This window comes from Bison bison, unplaced genomic scaffold (assembly GCF_000754665.1).
Source record: "Bison bison bison isolate TAMUID 2011002044 unplaced genomic scaffold, Bison_UMD1.0 scf7180017864141, whole genome shotgun sequence".
In the NCBI taxonomy this organism is placed as follows: Eukaryota; Metazoa; Chordata; class Mammalia; order Artiodactyla; family Bovidae; genus Bison; species Bison bison.
This window is the reverse complement of record NW_011494713.1, coordinates 3,682,993-3,698,588: the sequence shown is the minus strand read 5'-3', so window position 1 is coordinate 3,698,588 and position 15,596 is coordinate 3,682,993. Positions and strand designations below refer to the sequence as shown.

Genomic DNA, 15,596 nt, shown 5'->3' with positions numbered 1-15,596 from the left:
TTCCGATCTCAGACCCATAGAGGTCCCTGCTCAGTTCTGTGGGTGGGGGAATTTGGGCTCTCCCTCTTCTAGAGCCCTTGCCTGGGGCCCTTTCCCCATCTGCCCCTTCTCCTGCCCCAGTTCCCACCTCCCCACTGCCTTTCTCCTCCTGTTTTCTCCCAGCCTGAGTCCCTCTCTTGTAGCACCCCAATCCCCCACACATACACAGTTGGTTATGTTTTCAGCCTTTGTGAGATCCTGCTGCCCTAGCCCAGCCCCCACCGCCTCCCGGTCCTCATCCCTGGGCATCTCTGGGCATCTCTGGTCCCGTGGCCCCCACCCAGCCTCCTGTTCCCCCGGGCTCCTAGCTCCCCTCAGCCTCCTCTCCCCTCCCGCCACCCTGTCTCCATCTGCTGGCTCCTCGCCCGCCCCAGCCTCTGGCAGCAGCTCGGGCATCTGGATCTGCTTAACTCTGCAGCCTCAGCCTGCACCCTAGCCCTGTCCAGCCTCCCAGGCTTGAGACCAACAAGATTCCAGAGTCAGGCTCACAGGAGCGGCCCAAATAGCCAGAGCAAGGGGCCAGGCTTGGCAGCCAGTGCAGGGCTAGGCCTCATGGCAGGGGAGCAGGGTGGGCTCAGACCTACTCTTGACAGTCCCCGCCCCAGGGTGACAAGGATGGCCACAGGTCAGTCAGAGGCTGCGGCTGTCCCTGGGCCAGTTGGGGATGGACACGAAATTCCCAACAGCTGGATTGGAGGAGTTAATGGGAGTGATGGAGCCTGAGCCAGCGCTTGGTGCCAGGGGTGGGCGCCAAGGGTGGTGTGGGGGGCGGTGGGGGGTGCGGTGCTGGCAGAGGCTGTTGCCTCGGCTTTGTCTGGGCCTAGCCCATGGCTGAGAAGGAGGGTGTGATGGTGTGTGATGGTGTGTGTGTGTGTGTGTGTGTGTGTACTCACACACAGCACTAGGTGTATGGTGGAAAGGGGACCTTACATCAGATCCTCCAATGATGTCTGATAGCCTTACCCCACATGGATCCTCTTCCTCCTAGAAAGCCCCAGTTTGGAAGAGGAGGAGGCAGGCTTTAGCCTCCCGTCTTGGGCATGTGGTATCGCTGACCTTGCTTTTCTCCTGCAGATGAGCAGCAGCTGCTCAGGGCTGAGCAGGGTCCTGGTGGCCGTGGCTGCAGCCCTGGTGTCTGCCTCCTCTCCCTGCCCCCAGGCCTGGGGCCCCCCAGGTAAGAAGAATCCTGCTCTATGACCCCCCAACTCTGATTTGTGATGCCACCAGCACTGTAGCCCCTTCTCAGGCCTGCCCTGTGACCCTCCCAACCACTGACATCCAACCTGGCAACATTCTCTCTCCACCCTGCCCTTTGAGCTCTCTCCAGACTATAACATGATGCTTTGACCCTATGACCCCACGCGGGTCTTAAAAGTCCATCCCTTATCCTGTCATTCTCACAAAGTGTGGGGTAGGATGGGAGAGAGGGAAAGGAAGAGCCTCTGCTCAAAAGTGCCTTCCACAGGGGTCCAGTATGGGCAGCTTGGCAGGGCCCTGATGCTGTGTTGCCCTGGAGTGACTGCTGGGTAAGTGTTCCACTGGCCTGTTGGGTTGATGGAACCCTCTCATGACGCTTTCTTGACCTTGCCCAGTCCTCAGACCCCTCCCATCCTTGCCCCTTGTATCTGTAACCTTCATCTCTCTGTCCTAACCCTCAAACCATCCTTATTCAACTGAACCTTCAACCTACATATACTGAGCACCTGCTAATTGCCTGGTCTCTTCTAGCTAGACCTGGGATACAGCAATGCACAAGCCAGGCAAGATGCCAGGTAGTAATACCTGCAGGGCAGAAAATCAAAAGGGAGTGATGTGGAAGAGGAGAACTGAATGATCACTTTTTATTGGTCATCAGGGAAGGCCTCTCTGAGGAGGTGATATATATATATTTTATTTGGTTGCACTGGGTCTTAGTTGTGGCATGTGGGGTCTAATTCCCTGATGAGGGATCAAACCTGGGGGCCCCTGGGCCCCCTGCATTGGGAATGTGGAGTCTTAGACACTGGACCATTAGGGAAATCCATGAGGAGGTGATATTGAAGCTGATTTCTGAAAGTGAAGTGAAAGTGAAGTCACTCAGTCGTGTCCGACTCTTTGCGACCCCATAGACTGTAGCCTACCAGGCTCCTCTGTCCATGAGATTTTCCAGGCAATAGTACTGGAGTGGATTGCCATTACCTTCTCCAGGGGATCTTCCCAACCCAGGGCTCGAACCCGGGTCTCCTGCATTGTAGACAGACACTTTACCGTCTGAGCCACCAGGGAAGTCAAGGTTATGGTATAAGCAAGCATTCCTGACAGAGAGAACAGCTAGTGCAAAGCCCTGAAGTGGGAGTGAGTTCCATACTTTTAAAAAAAAAATCACAGTTTTATACTTTTAAACTTTATTTATTTTTGGCCATGACCTGGCTTGCAGAATCCTAGTTTCCCGACCAGGGATCGAACCTGGGCCCTCAGCAATGGAAGCACAGAGTCCTAACCACTGGACCACTAGGGAATTCCTGAGCGCCACAGTCTTGAACTGAAAGAAGCACAACCTAACTGAAGTGCAGTGGTGGAAGGGGAGAGAGGGAGGTGATGAAGAAAAAAAGTAAGGTGAGGGCTAGATCACCAGGGGCTTTGTATGCCAGCAAACGGAGTTTGAATTTTACCACAAGCATACCAAGAAGCCAGGGGAGGGCTATGGCGTGGTCTGACGCATACTTTGACTCTTCCTTCCATCTATCATCATCTCTTCTCACCCTCAGGGCCCCGGTGTCCTGGTTTCGGGACGGGGAGACAAGGCTGCTCCAGGGACCTGCCTCTGGGCTAGGGCCCAAACTGGTCCTGGCCCAAGCAGAAAGCACTGACGAGGGCACCTATACCTGCCGGACCCTGGACGGTGCACTTAGGGGCATGGTGACCCTGCGGCTAGGCTGTGAGTTGGGGAGGAGTGTTGTGGGGGGTTGATGAGAAGTGGGGCTCCTGAGGGACTGCAGGCCCAGAGGAAGCCCTCTGGGATGGGGAGGGCCTGGGGGCGTCTCACTCTCCAGCTGCGCGCTCTGCCTCTAGACCCCCCGGCCCGCCCCGTTGTTTCCTGCCGGGCTGCTGACTATGAGAACTTCTCCTGCACTTGGAGTCCCAGCCAGGTTAGCGGTTTACCCACCCGCTACCTCACCTCCTACAGGTGTGTCCAGCATCGGCTGTGTATGCCTATATATTTGGGTGTATAGCAAAATGTGGGTGTGGGAGTAGGTGGGGAGGTATTGAAGGAGGCCTGAGAGAGAGGGAGGACCCTCCTTTCCTTCCTGACCTCAGATGACCTCTTCCCTGCCAGGAAGAAGACTGTGCCGGGAGCTGATGGCCAAAGGTAGGACGTGAGGGGGAAGCTGGGGGCTCCAGCTGTATCCCACAGTGAGCATTTCCAGAGTCCAAGACCACATCCTTTCTCCTAGGATGAGCCCATCCACAGGGCCCTGGCCATGCTTACAGGACCCCCCTGGGGCGGCCCGCTGTATAGTCCATGGGGCAGAGTTCTGGAGCCAGTATCGGATCAATGTGACTGAAGTGAACCCCCTGGGGGCCAGCACCCGCCTGCTGGATGTGAGCTTGCAGAGCATCTGTGAGTACCCAGTCCTAGAGGTCTCCCCAGATCCCTACCACAGAGACCCCAGACTGGACCCCAGAGTATAGATAGCCCCGTAATTCATAACCCTCCTTCTGCTGAGCTCCCACACAGTTCCCTCCCAACACAAGTCTATTTCAGCACACAGATGGCCCCCAGGGAGACTTCAGCAGAATCCAAAGAGATCAGAACCCTAGGAGGCAGGGTTCCTTCAGCTTCTAGAGGTTACTGCCACCACCCCTTTCCCTTTCAAGTCCTTCCTGGCTGCCCAACCCCGGTGCTGCCTCTCTGCTTCCAGGCCCAGTGCTGAATGCAGCTCCATCTCACATCTTCCCTGCCCAGTGGAAACCCCTCACTGGCTTCCTCTTGACTTGTGTGTGGGAGGGGATCATGAAGGCTCTGGCTGGAATTTGGGCCAACTCATCTTCCTTGGAGGGAAAACAGATCACTCTTTAACTCACTCAATAAACATTTCAAAAATCCATCCTCAGATAACAGGGATGACAGATCCTGAGCCTAAGGGATGATCAAGCCTAAGATTTCCCCAAGTTCCTTGGCAGTGCTGCCCCTTTGGGACTTTTAGGCACACACCTGCCTTCCCTCTGGAGGCGATGGGAGAAGGATGAGCCCTCTCTTGTGCTCTGACTTTGTGTCCCCCCTCCCCCTTCACCTGCCCTCAGTGCGCCCTGACCCGCCCCAGGGCCTGCGGGTAGAGTCAGTGCCTGGCTATCCTCGCCGCCTGCGTGCTAGCTGGACATACCCTGCCTCCTGGCCCCGCCAGCCCCACTTCCTGCTCAAGTTCCGTCTGCAGTACCGTCCAGCACAGCATCCAGCCTGGTCTACGGTGAGGCCTTGGAGTGCACCCTGGTCTGGGGCTGTGTGTCCTGTCTCTAGATCCTCCAGATCTCCTCAGATCTGGGAGGTCACTGATGCCCCGTGGGCTCTCCGCCTACAGAGCACTCTCCCTAGGCCAGGCCTTGTCACAGGGACTGCGCCTCCTCCCTCCCCCCTCCAGGGCTATAACTGATGTCAGCCCATCTGTGGGTAGATAGCAGTGACTTTTTAAAAATAACTTTTCTAGGAAAGGGAGGGCTTTTCACCCAGAGGCACAGACACTGATATACTCATGTGTGAATAAAGGTGAATTCCCACCTCTGGAGGTGGCAGAGATTGCTAGCATCAGGCCCAGGGAGCTGCTGCCTCAGATAATAACCAATATTTACTGAACACTGTCTGCCAAGCACTGTGCTTCACATTTACTATCTCCTTTAGGTGTACTTTCAGAGAAGGCAATGGCACCCCACTCCAGTACTCTTGACTGGAAAATCCCATGGACGGAGGAGCCTGGAAGGCTGCAGTCCATGGGATCGCTGAGGGTCGGACGTGACTGAGCGACTTCACTTTCACTTTTCACTTTCATGCATTGGAGAAGGAAATGGCAACCCACTCCAGTGTTCTTGCCTGGAGAATCCCAGGGACGGGGGAGCCTGGTGGGCTGTCGTCTCTGGGGTCGCACAGAGTCAGACACGACTGAAGTGACTTAGCCTTAGGTGTACTTTAGGTGTACACATGTACTATCTCCTTTAGGTCTATTCACCTCTGTTTTACAAATGGAGAAACTGAGGCACAGAGAGAGGCCCAAGGTCACTCAGTAAGTGGCACAGCAAAGATCTGAACCCAGGCAGTCAGTCTGAAATCACAGCCTATCTACAGAACCACTATGCACTTTTGTCTTGTGAACGCTAGGTGTAGACCTAACACCACCAGCCACCCTATATGAAGCTCAGAAGGCTGCATCAGACTGACAGGGACTGGACTGGGAGGAAAGGGTGCTTTTTGCAGACTGGGGCTGGAGGCGGGTGGGAGGGCAGGAAGGCTGAGTGCTTATAACTGGATAACCTGCCAGGGAACTATCTGCACTCCCAGGTGGAGCCAGCTGGATTGGAGGAGGTGATCACCGATGCTGTGGCTGGGCTGCCCCATGTAGTGCGGGTCAGCGCCCGGGACTTTCTGGATGCTGGCACCTGGAGCTCCTGGAGCCCCGAGGCCTGGGGGACTCCAAGCACTGGTGAGAGACAGAGCCTAAGGAAAGGGCAGAGGCCAAGCCAACTAGTATCTATCTGCAGGGACTAGCTGGCCACATTGCAATTGCGGCCCCAGGCTTCAGCTGTACTGCCTGCAGCCCTGCCCTAGCGTAAGCCCCGCTCTAGCTTTAACCCTGTCTCTCAGCCTTTACCCCTGCTTACTTACCGAAAGCTGGCTCTGCCCCTTCGAGCTCTGCCTCCTAGGCGCCGCAGGGTCCAACCCCGGCCCTGGCCTCTCCTGGCACCTGGCAGGCTCTGGCCTCTGTCCCCACCCCTCGTGGACACTTCTCAGGTCTCATCTCCCTCCAGAGCCCCTACCGAAGGAGATGCCAGTTGGGGACCAGCAACACACACAGACAGAGGAAGAACCTCAGGCAGACAGCCCCGCTCCCCCAAAGCCGTCCCTTCTACCCGACCCACAGCCACTTGGTGAGCTTAAGCAGATGGGCAAAGGTGGGAGAGAATGACAAAGCCCCAGGAAAAAGGGGACACCGAGTCTGGTCAGGCAGGCTTGCTCTTGCAGCTGACATCTGACCCTCTGCCTCAGACCACAGAGACCCCCTGGAGCAGGTGGCCGTGCTGGCATCTTTGGGAATCTTCTCTTTCCTGGGACTGGTGGCTGGGGCCCTGGCATTGGGGCTCTGGTAAGTGACTGGCCCCTTAGCCTCTGATCCTACACAGATGCTCTGATACTCACAGACCACACCCATTCCTACCCCTCATGACCCCAATCCCAGCATATCTGATTCTGGAACCATTCTTCCTCCCTCTTCCACTCCCAACTTCATGATTCTACTCTTTGCTCTCTTGATCCTTTACTAATAAAACCTTTTTGGAAGAGTCTGAGATGCCCCACATTGTTAGGGAGACAACTTCTTTTTTGTGCTCTAGGCTAAGGTTGAGACCAGATGAGAAGGATGGACCCCAAAAATCTGGGCTCTTGGCCCCAATGATTTCAGTGGACAAGCTTCCAGGTGAGTGTGACATTTGGGAGGTTTGGACTTGGGAGATGTGTGACCTCATTTTGACTGTATGGATTAAGAGCCACATGCCTTAATCCTCATAAGGGTTTTGGGAATCAAAGGTGGGTCTCCTCATTCTTATGACTTCTGGACTCAGAGAGGGGCCTTTCATTCTTGAGTCCCTGGGCTTAGAGCTGGGTCTCTTCTGTCTCTTGCAGGATGCTGGGGCTCCTAGATGGGACTCCTTCATTTTCAGGGTATTATGCTCTGAGCTGGATGTCCATCTTTATTCTTGGGGTATCTGGATCCCCTCCCCTATTTCTTGATGTGCCTGGGCCCAGAGCTAGATCTACTCCCTCATCCCCAGGGTGTTGGGGCTTACACAAAAGTGGCTGCCCTATTCATTCTTGGAGTGTTGGGCTCATAACTGGGTCCCCTCCCTCATTCTCAGGGGATCTGGGACAAGATCTAGTCCTACCATCTCCCTTGATTTTCCTCTTTCTTGCAGGAGTCCCAAACCTGTAGAGGACCTTGGAGGCCTTCAGCTGATTCCACCCAATGCTGGTGTGGATGGATGGACAGATAGAACCCAGGCAGGACAGCAGATCCCCATGGAGGCGGGTTCTCAGCTGGAAGTTCTGTTTGGAGCCCATTTCTATGAGACTCTGTGTTCCCAACTTGCCAGTTGAAAGGTGCCTGGACCTCTGACTTCATCCCAGAGCTGGAGGTCTACCCGAAGAATGTGTGTAGATGTGTATGGCTGTGTGTGTCCAAGTGTATGTGAGACAGGGGACATGTGTTCTCTGCATGTATGTATATAGGTACCTGGGGAGTGTGTGTGGGTCTTATGCTCTTGGCTTTGCCCCTGGAGGGAGTTGTGAGGGTGTGAATAAAGAGAATGAGGAGGTTCTGTCTATTGACATGTCTCACAGCTCCAGATTCAGGACTCACAGGAGAGTGCATCAAACTTGGAGACCACAGTCAGAGACTATTATGCATCACTGCTTTATTACTTTGGCTTCTGGGGGCCCCAGCCCATTTTCCCTTTGAGCTCCAAACTCTGGTTGGGCTGAGTTCCCTGGAGCATCTTCCCTTGGCGTTCAAACCACCGAATCAGGCTGCGGTTCTGGGGGTGGATGCAGACCCTGCGTTGAGACAGGTGAAGCCTGGGAAAGGAAAGGTTCAAAGCTACGGTCATAACTGGGGGAATGAGGGTGAGACCCAGGAGTTAAGAGGCAGAGGCCAGATGAAAACCTGAGTTGGCATCAGAATTAGCAATCGGGATGGGGTTGAGATCAGCATCCGGGGTTGGGACTGAGGTCAGAGTCAGGGACAAATCAGGGGCAGAGTCAAAGCTCACACGAAGGCTTGGAGGTGACAGTCCCCGTCAGCTTCCTGAAGTTCCACTCGGATGACCCTCCTCAGTAGCTTGTTTGGGAGTGGCTGTCGGTAGAGCTGAGTACAGCATGCAGTGCTGAGTGCCAGTGGGAATGCTAGGGGAACAGGACCATGTGTTCAGAGGGCTTCTGACCCCAAACTCCATCAGAAGGCTGGAGGCTGGGCTTCCTGGGCCCCTTTCCCTCCATCCCATTCATCCAAACCCAGGCCTTCTAGACGCCCACTCACTCACCTCCTCCAGGGTCTGGGCTCAGGAACAACAGGAGCAGCAGGAGGCTGCTGGTGGGTGAGGGCCCCTTCATGATGCTCAGCCTGGATACTTCCTTCTCTCTCCTCCTCCTTCCCTACCTTTAATCTGGGTGCCTTTTATACCTGGGGCACCAGGTGAGTCAGCCGCAGGTGAAGATGTATTGCTCATCTTGTGACATTCCTGGGCTCTAATTACCACAGACCCCTCCTTTTTTAGGACTGCCGTTTTCCATGGACTCCTAAGTCCTGGGCAGAGAAGCTGGGGAGATGGGTTATGCACGTGGGGGCTGATGGTACAGTAAAGGGGGCAGAGGATCCACAGTGGCATCCAGTGAGGACATTCACACATACCTGTAGTTACACATTCACAGTCACACCTGTCACTGGATCAACCTCACATGGTCAGACAACCCCAGACAGAATCATATAGCCCCAGTTATACTCAAAGTCCCACTCCCACACAGTTGTTTTTTCACAGTCATCCCACCACACAATCACACTAGCACACCCAAATTCTGATGGGGGCACTGTTGGTAGGGTGTGAGCACAGGGCAGGCTGGCACCAGCTTGCTTTCGTTTTCCCCTCCCTGTTTCCTGTCTTAGCCTGCTTGTCTTATCAGCAGACATTGATGGGAATGGGTCCCAAAAGCAGACTGAGTCGTCGTCTCTCCTGGGCCAGTCACATTCAGAGTGAGAAGCTGGGAGAAGTCCCTTTTGGGTGGTAATGCGGTGCCTTGGGGATAACTGAGGTGGGGGTTGCTTTTCCAGGAAGATGAGACAGAGGAAGGATGAGGTAGATAAGAGTGCACATGAGGGAAGATCAAAGTTCTTTGGTGCCAGGTTGCTGCTGTCAAACAGATAAAAGACCCAAGAAATCTTACCTTCCTGTTTTTGCCAAGTCCTGTTCCAGAAATGCCAGCCTTCTACCAGCAGGGGCCTGGGGCTTCCAGTCCTTGACTTTTTGAGACATCAAATTCCAGAGCTCAATTATCTCTCCTTTATTCTATTCAAATTCCTGTTTCTCTCTATTGTTGGCCTGGAAGACGCCCCCCAACCCCAACACAACCAACCCTTACACCCTCTGCACCCCATACTCTTGCTCAAACCCCAAGCTTCCATCTCCTTCCTGTCCCTTCTCTTTTAATCCTGTATCCGGTCCTTAACTCCTCTTCCCCTTAATCCCTCCACCCCAATGCAAAACTATGCCTCCTCTTCCTCCTCTTGTCCTTTCCAGGAAGCTGGGACCAGCAAAGGGTGGGGGCAAGCTGCTAAGTTTAGTGCCCTTGGCACCTTGAAGAATTTCCCACTCTCGGTCTGGAGATTTCAACCCTCCTGTCCTGCTCTCTATGTGAAATGTAAACTGAGTCATAACCCAATAATCCAGCCCTTATCTGGTTGTTTCAGGGATGCCGTCTGCAACCTTGTGCTCTGTGACCAGCTACCTACCCTCTGTGGGGCCGGCCTACTCTTGGGACAGGGACTCACACTTCCCTGGGCATCTTCCTGCTGCACCAATCAGAAGGCACCATCGGCTCCCAGAATAGGGACTAATTCCCTCCCAGGCTGAACAACTCGAGCTTCTCCTCGTGCTCCTGTCCAGGTTAAGGCTCAGAGGTCTTTCCCTGGAGTCTGTTTTGTGGATATTCAGGAAGTCTGAGTATCCTGAGGATTCTGAGGTTTAGGTCCAGGGTTGGACAGGGTGCTCCACTTTGGTCAGGGTTCTTGATGCAGACATTGTGAGGAAATGCCTCAAGAGCCTGCATCCATTCTTGAGGGTGGCCACAACCCAGAGGTCACTCATCTTGGAATTTCTAATACCAGAGGCCTTACAGTCTTTTACCCACCCTCCAGTATGGACTTGTGCCCCAGAGCTTGGTGCAGCCACTAAGGTACCATCATCTTGTCACAAATCTTCATCAGCTGGTGTCACACACCATGTAGTCTTTTCCAGACCAGTCAGTCCAGAGGGCTTGGAAGGAAGAAACCAAGTCTTCCAGATATGTACCCATCTCTCCCTTCTGGCTTCTCCAAAGACAGGGCCAGCTATAGCCTGCTATGGCAGGGTCGGCCCAGGCTGAAAGCCAGCTCTGCCCCCACTCACAAACTGAGCTCTCTCTTTAGCTTAATTCTTGGTGCCCTCCCTGGTGCTGGGGCAAGTCCCTAATTGAAAGAAGGTCCCCTAGGAGTCCCTGACCCTTCATCACTTTAGGAACTAGTGGATATCAGGCCAACTAGATGACAAGGCAGACAAGGAAGGTAGGGAGCAGGGGCCACTAGGTTCTCCTAGGGAGGTAACATGGGGGACTGATGCCAAGAATCTTTGTACTTCATTTATTTATTTATTGGCTGTGCCACACTGGCATGCAGGATCTTAGTTTCCCAACCCTGGATGGAACCTGTGCTCCCTATGGTGGGAGCACACTAATCTTAACCACTGGACCATCAGGGAATTCCCTGATGTCAATTATCTTTAAACTTGGGATCAGACTGGAGGAGCCAGTAGCTGGGGTGTTAACTGTAGGAAAGACCTTCAACAGTTCTAAGTAATTCCCCTATGGCAGGCTGACAGCACAGCTTCTATGAATCCTTCCCTCCTCTCACAGCCTACTTCCTACAACTATGGACTTGAAAAATATTTTAGATCCTCTCCCAGGAGAAGATTCTTCAGACACCTGGCAAAGTCCTGTCTAGGAGGAAGGTGGCAGCAGAGAGCTGGGGTTGTGAGAATTTAGGGATGCGGGGATCAGGTTGGGAGGAGGACCAGGTCAGGATTATTCAGTTCCCTCCATACAGGGCACTCAGAGTGACGAGTGTGTGTGTGGCGGGGTGAGGGATTAGGTGGTGGAAGGCAGTCATTGATAGTAAGGGGAGGTTGATTCTGATGAGGGACCGTTAGGAATAATGGGAGCCTGTACACGGACGGGCACTCTATCAGGGAGAGAGGCCCTGTCAGTAAGGAAAACAGCCGGCGTGGAGAGGGGCTCCCAGCCCGAATGGCGGCAGCGGCGTCAGAGTCAGGAGGGCAGCACGGTGGCTCTGGTTTAAATCTTTAATGCACCGGCTGGCTGAGTAGTGGCGGCGGGGGTGCGGCGGGGGAGGCTGCGGCCGGAGCGCTGGGGAGCAGTGCCCAGGCCACTTGACAGACAGCTCATCAGGCCCCGCAGAGGCTCCAGCTTCTGCTCCCGAGGGTGCGCCGAGCTGTGGGGCGACCCGACACTGGCATGAGATGGGGCGGGGGCTCCCAGCTTCCCCCCGATCGGTTCTCCCGGACTGAGCTTCGCCCATTCCCCGGGCGGGTCCGCGGTATCGCAGGCCCCTCACCTCCGCTCCCTTCGCCACATGCGCAGCCAGGGGAAAAAGTAGAAGCAGCCCCAGTAGATCCTGCAAAGAGAAGGCAGAGCCGGGCGGGGCGGAGCGGGGCTGACCCCACAGACTCCGCCCCTTGGACGCCTGGCCCTTCTCTTGGAAGGCTCCGCCCCGCCCCCTAGAGGCGGTTCTCGATAGCCCACGCCCCTAAGAGGCCCCACCCCTCCCGCTTCTCCCGCCCCCAAAGAACACGCGCCCTCCCCACCCCCCAACCCCGGAGCGGCTTAGGTTCCTCCTCCGCAGAACCCCGCCTCCACTCACTCCTCCTCCGCCTCCAGCGCCACCTCGTATCTCCTCAATCCCGACATGTCCTGGGTTCCGAACGTCTCCTGGGGAGCGGCATGATTGGATCAAGAATTCCCCAACCCCAGGTCCCCTTCTCTGTCATTCTGTGGACAAGACTGACTTGTTCTCGGGTAATATGAGACAGGTGCCCTGGGAAGACTCGGGACAGGGCTGAAGATCTGGGAAGCACTAGACATTAAGGGATTGGGAGGTCGGTCACCTCGGGGGCATGGGGCATTTAGGTGGATAGGGCTTGGAGGTCATAGGGCCGGGATATTTGGGGCCCCGGGTGAGGATTTTCGGGGGATAGGGTCACCTGCAGGGGGGCTGAGGGGTCGGCGCAGCCTAAACGCCCACCCTCCCTGGCTCCACCCCGGAAGCAGACCTTTACGTTATGTCACAGTGACGGCGTCACGCTCTAGGGGTGGGGCTTACCTATTACCCGGAAGGGGCGGAGCCTTAGCATCTCTTCGGAGGAGGCGGAGACCAGATGTCACACTAGGAGGTGGAGCCAGAGTCTATGTCTAAAGCGGGGAGGGGGTGGTGTGGGGAGAGTCGGTATTTATTACTAAGGTGCAGGGCACAGAGCCCTCTTTTATAAGGATGGAGCCAGATATTGGAGCTCCACCCTGGGAAGACGGAGACCTCAGCATCAGGCAGCAAGAAAAGAGCTCTGCGACGCTGTCCTGTACTGTTTTACCAATCCCCTCTCCTCTCCATCTTGGCTTCTGCTCTGACAGTTGCCTTTCTTGTCTGACCTATTCTATGTATATTATACTGGGCAGAGGAGGAATAGGTCTCCAGAGAGGGCCCAGTCTAGACAGGCCATGCTATAGGAATACTTGTTGGCTGAGTGGCATGGGTCAACAGACCTTCCTCTCTGAACTGAGACCTCGTTTCCGGAGATTTTTGTTCCTGCAGTCATAACCAATATTTATTTAGTGACTACTCTGTGCTGGGTAATGTGTGTGGGCATGAGGAAACAGCAGTAAAGAAGACAGGCACAGATTCTGCCCTCAGAGAGCTTATCATCTGGGTTGGACCTGCACGGGGTGGGGTGGGGGTGGGGGTCAAAAGAGACAATAAGATCACATAGAGGAAGCTAACTGGCTGGGGGCTGTAGAGGCTATTCGACTAAAGGCAGGAAAGAGCAATTAACTTAGTGTGGGAGGTTGGAAATAGCTGCCCTAGTTGGTCTGAGGAGTCTGGGAGAGAGCCTTGTGGCTGGACAGTATGGGAGAAAATGACAAGAAATGAATGAAGTAAAAGTTCCCTTAAGCTGAAGTGTGGAGAATAAATTCACCTCTCCTCTTCCCACCACCCCATACTCTTTTTCCCTCTTGTATCTATCTTCCCCTGCTTGAACTACATACAGACAGGTGACAGACAAATCCACTGATGCCAGTTGGAAGCATTGCAGTCTGGGCATGGAGAAGCTGTGCCTCTACCACACTCATCCTTACTAACACTTGCTCTCACACCCACAGTGGCAGTCCTGCCCTGCTGCAGCCAAGTCATGTCTGCAGGAGGCCTGGTCCCCACCACTTTGGTGATTCACATCCCTTCACTCAGATGCAGGGCTCTGTCTATTGTATAATAATTTGGCCTTTGTCCCTATTCCTGAAAGGGAGACACTACATCTTTGGAATATCCCAACTAATACAAGTTCTTTGCTATTTGTGAGCCCCTTGGGTCACACCTGAATTTATGCTAAGAGACGAGGTGACTTGGGATAGAGGCTGGTCAGCAGAAAGACCAACCGTATCATTGCAGAATTGAGGCTTTGAGCCAACCTGGCTGGGGAGATAGAGTTATGTCACCAACAATTCATTCTTGCCTATGTTTGAAGTCTCAATAAAAATTCTGGACACCAAAGTTCATGACCTTCCTGTTTGGTGAACATGTACTGTTGGCGAACACGTACTAGGAGGGTGATGTGCCCTTTGTGTCTCCATGGGGAAAGAGCATGGGAGCTCTGCATTGAAATCCTCCTTGTGTATCTTTCCATTTGGATATTCCTGATTTATATTCAGTTCAGTTCAGTTCAGTCACTCAGTCGTGTCCCACTGTTTGCAACCCCATGAACCGCAGCACGCCAGGCCTCCCTGCCCACCACCAACTCCCAGAGTCCACCCAAACTCATGTCCATCGAGTCGGTGATGCTATCCAACCATCTCATCCTCTGTCGTCCCCTTCTCCTCCTGTCCTCAATCTTTCCCAGCATCAGGGTCTTTTCCAATGAGTCAGCTCTTCATATCAGGTGGCCAAAGTATTGGAGTTTCAGCTTCAACATCAGTCCTTCCAATGAACACCCAGGACTGATCTCCTTTAGGATGGACTGGTTGAATCTCCTTGCAGTCCAAGGGACTCTCAAGAGTCTTCTCCAACACCACAGTTCAAAACCATCAATTCTTCGGCTCAACATTCAGAAAACTAAGATCATGGCATCCGGTCCCATCACTTCATGGCAAATAGATGGGGAAACAGCAGAAACAGTGGCTGACTATTTTTCTCGGCTCCAAAATCACTGCAGATGGTGATTGCAGCTGTGAAATTAAAAGATGCTTACTCCTTGGAAGGAAAGTTATGACCAACCTAGACAGCAAATGAAAAAGCAGAGACATTACTTTGTCAACAAAGGTCCGTCTAGTCAAGGCTATGGTTTTTCCAGTGGTCATGTATGGATGTGAGAGTTGGACTATAAAGAAAGCTGAGTGCTGAAGAATTGATGCTTTTGAACTATGGTGTTGGAGAAGACTCTTGAGAGTCCTACTTTATTAAAAACTAATTGTGAGTATAGAACTTCTGAGTTCTATGAGTCATTCTAGTGAACTCTTAGATCTGAGTTTAAGAACTTCCTGGACTTGTAGCTAGTTAGTCAGAAATGCAGGCAGCCTGAGGACCCTACTTGTTGCTGGCATCTCAAGCAAGCTTGTTGGGATTGTGCCCTTAAACCTGTGGAATCTAACACTAGATCTGGGTGGTTTGTGTCTAAATTGAATAGCAGTTGAATTGAAAGAGCTCCTGGGCTTCCCTACTGGCTCAGCGGTAAATAATCCATCTGACAATGCAGGAGACACAGGTTTGATTCTTGGGTTGGGAAGATCCCCTGGAGAAGGAAAAGGCAGCCCACTCCAGTATTCTTGCCTGGGAAATCCCATGGACAGAGGAGCCTGGCAGGCTACAGTCCATGGGGTCACAAAAACTCAGACAGGACTTAGCAACGAAACAACAAGAATTGCTATCAGAATACCTTTCCACTGAATACACTCCCCACTCTCTCCATCTGTCTGGGTGAACCTTTTTTCCCTTTCATAACTCGCTGTTCCCATAGCTTCCCTGTTCCCATTTCCCACTGTTTGTCTTTAGCTCTGAGAACCTCAACATGCAACTTTTTGGACTAGGGAAGGGGACTGAATTGCCCTATTAGGGGAAGGTTTGCAGTGTCATCCTCTTGAAGGCATTTGAACATGCTGTTTTTTCTTTTAATTTATTTATTTTGGCTGCGTTGTGCAGCATGTGGGACCTTAGTTCCTGACTGGAATCAAACCTGTGTTCCTGCCTTGGAAGCTCAGAGTCTTAACCACTGGACCACCAGAAAAGTCTCTG

At 53.5% G+C, this 15,596-nt stretch overlaps 2 protein-coding genes and 1 long non-coding RNA gene across 5 annotated transcripts in view; 1 reads left to right on the top strand and 2 right to left on the bottom strand.

Moving 5' to 3' along the window:
- The window catches only part of IL11RA (interleukin 11 receptor, alpha), a 9,669-nt gene extending 2,066 nt beyond the window's left edge, over nt 1-7,603 (top strand). For all 3 annotated transcript variants that reach the window (XM_010840092.1, XM_010840091.1, XM_010840093.1), the window contains exons 2-13: nt 1,114-1,213; nt 1,505-1,565; nt 2,787-2,956; nt 3,091-3,205; nt 3,356-3,388; nt 3,474-3,640; nt 4,324-4,487; nt 5,570-5,711; nt 6,037-6,156; nt 6,275-6,371; nt 6,619-6,701; nt 7,198-7,603. In XM_010840092.1, the coding sequence (XP_010838394.1) occupies nt 1,114-1,213; nt 1,505-1,565; nt 2,787-2,956; nt 3,091-3,205; nt 3,356-3,388; nt 3,474-3,640; nt 4,324-4,487; nt 5,570-5,711; nt 6,037-6,156; nt 6,275-6,371; nt 6,619-6,701; nt 7,198-7,214 (1,269 nt within the window). In that variant the 3' untranslated portion in view covers nt 7,215-7,603. The remainder of the gene's footprint in view (nt 1-1,113; nt 1,214-1,504; nt 1,566-2,786; nt 2,957-3,090; nt 3,206-3,355; nt 3,389-3,473; nt 3,641-4,323; nt 4,488-5,569; nt 5,712-6,036; nt 6,157-6,274; nt 6,372-6,618; nt 6,702-7,197) is intronic.
- A 78-nt stretch (nt 7,604-7,681) lies between these two features.
- CCL27 (chemokine (C-C motif) ligand 27) lies at nt 7,682-10,191 on the bottom strand. The gene is made up of 3 exons (XM_010840089.1): nt 8,320-10,191; nt 8,050-8,182; nt 7,682-7,855 (listed from the first exon to the last, which is right to left on the bottom strand). Exons 1-3 carry the CDS (start codon nt 8,387-8,389, stop codon nt 7,699-7,701), a joined length of 360 nt encoding a protein of 119 aa, XP_010838391.1. The 5' UTR covers nt 8,390-10,191; the 3' UTR covers nt 7,682-7,698.
- Nucleotides 10,192-11,373: 1,182 nt separating this feature from the next.
- Nucleotides 11,374-14,049, bottom strand: LOC104988683. The gene is made up of 4 exons (XR_825274.1): nt 12,304-14,049; nt 11,964-12,031; nt 11,658-11,717; nt 11,374-11,534 (listed from the first exon to the last, which is right to left on the bottom strand). It is a non-coding gene; the product is annotated as an uncharacterized LOC104988683 (long non-coding RNA).
- Nucleotides 14,050-15,596: the final 1,547 nt, after the last annotated feature.

Coding starts and splice junctions, on each gene's coding strand:
- CCL27 (XM_010840089.1), bottom strand. CDS start 8,389: ATGAAGGGGCCCTCACCCACCAGCAGCCTCCTGCTGCTCCTGTTGTTC. Junction 8,183..8,319: donor GAGCCCAGACCCTGGAGGAG/GTGAGTGAGTGG, acceptor CTGTTCCCCTAG/CATTCCCACTGGCACTCAGC. Junction 7,856..8,049: donor TGTCACCTCCAAGCCTTCGT/GTGAGCTTTGAC, acceptor TTCCTTTCCCAG/GCTTCACCTGTCTCAACGCA.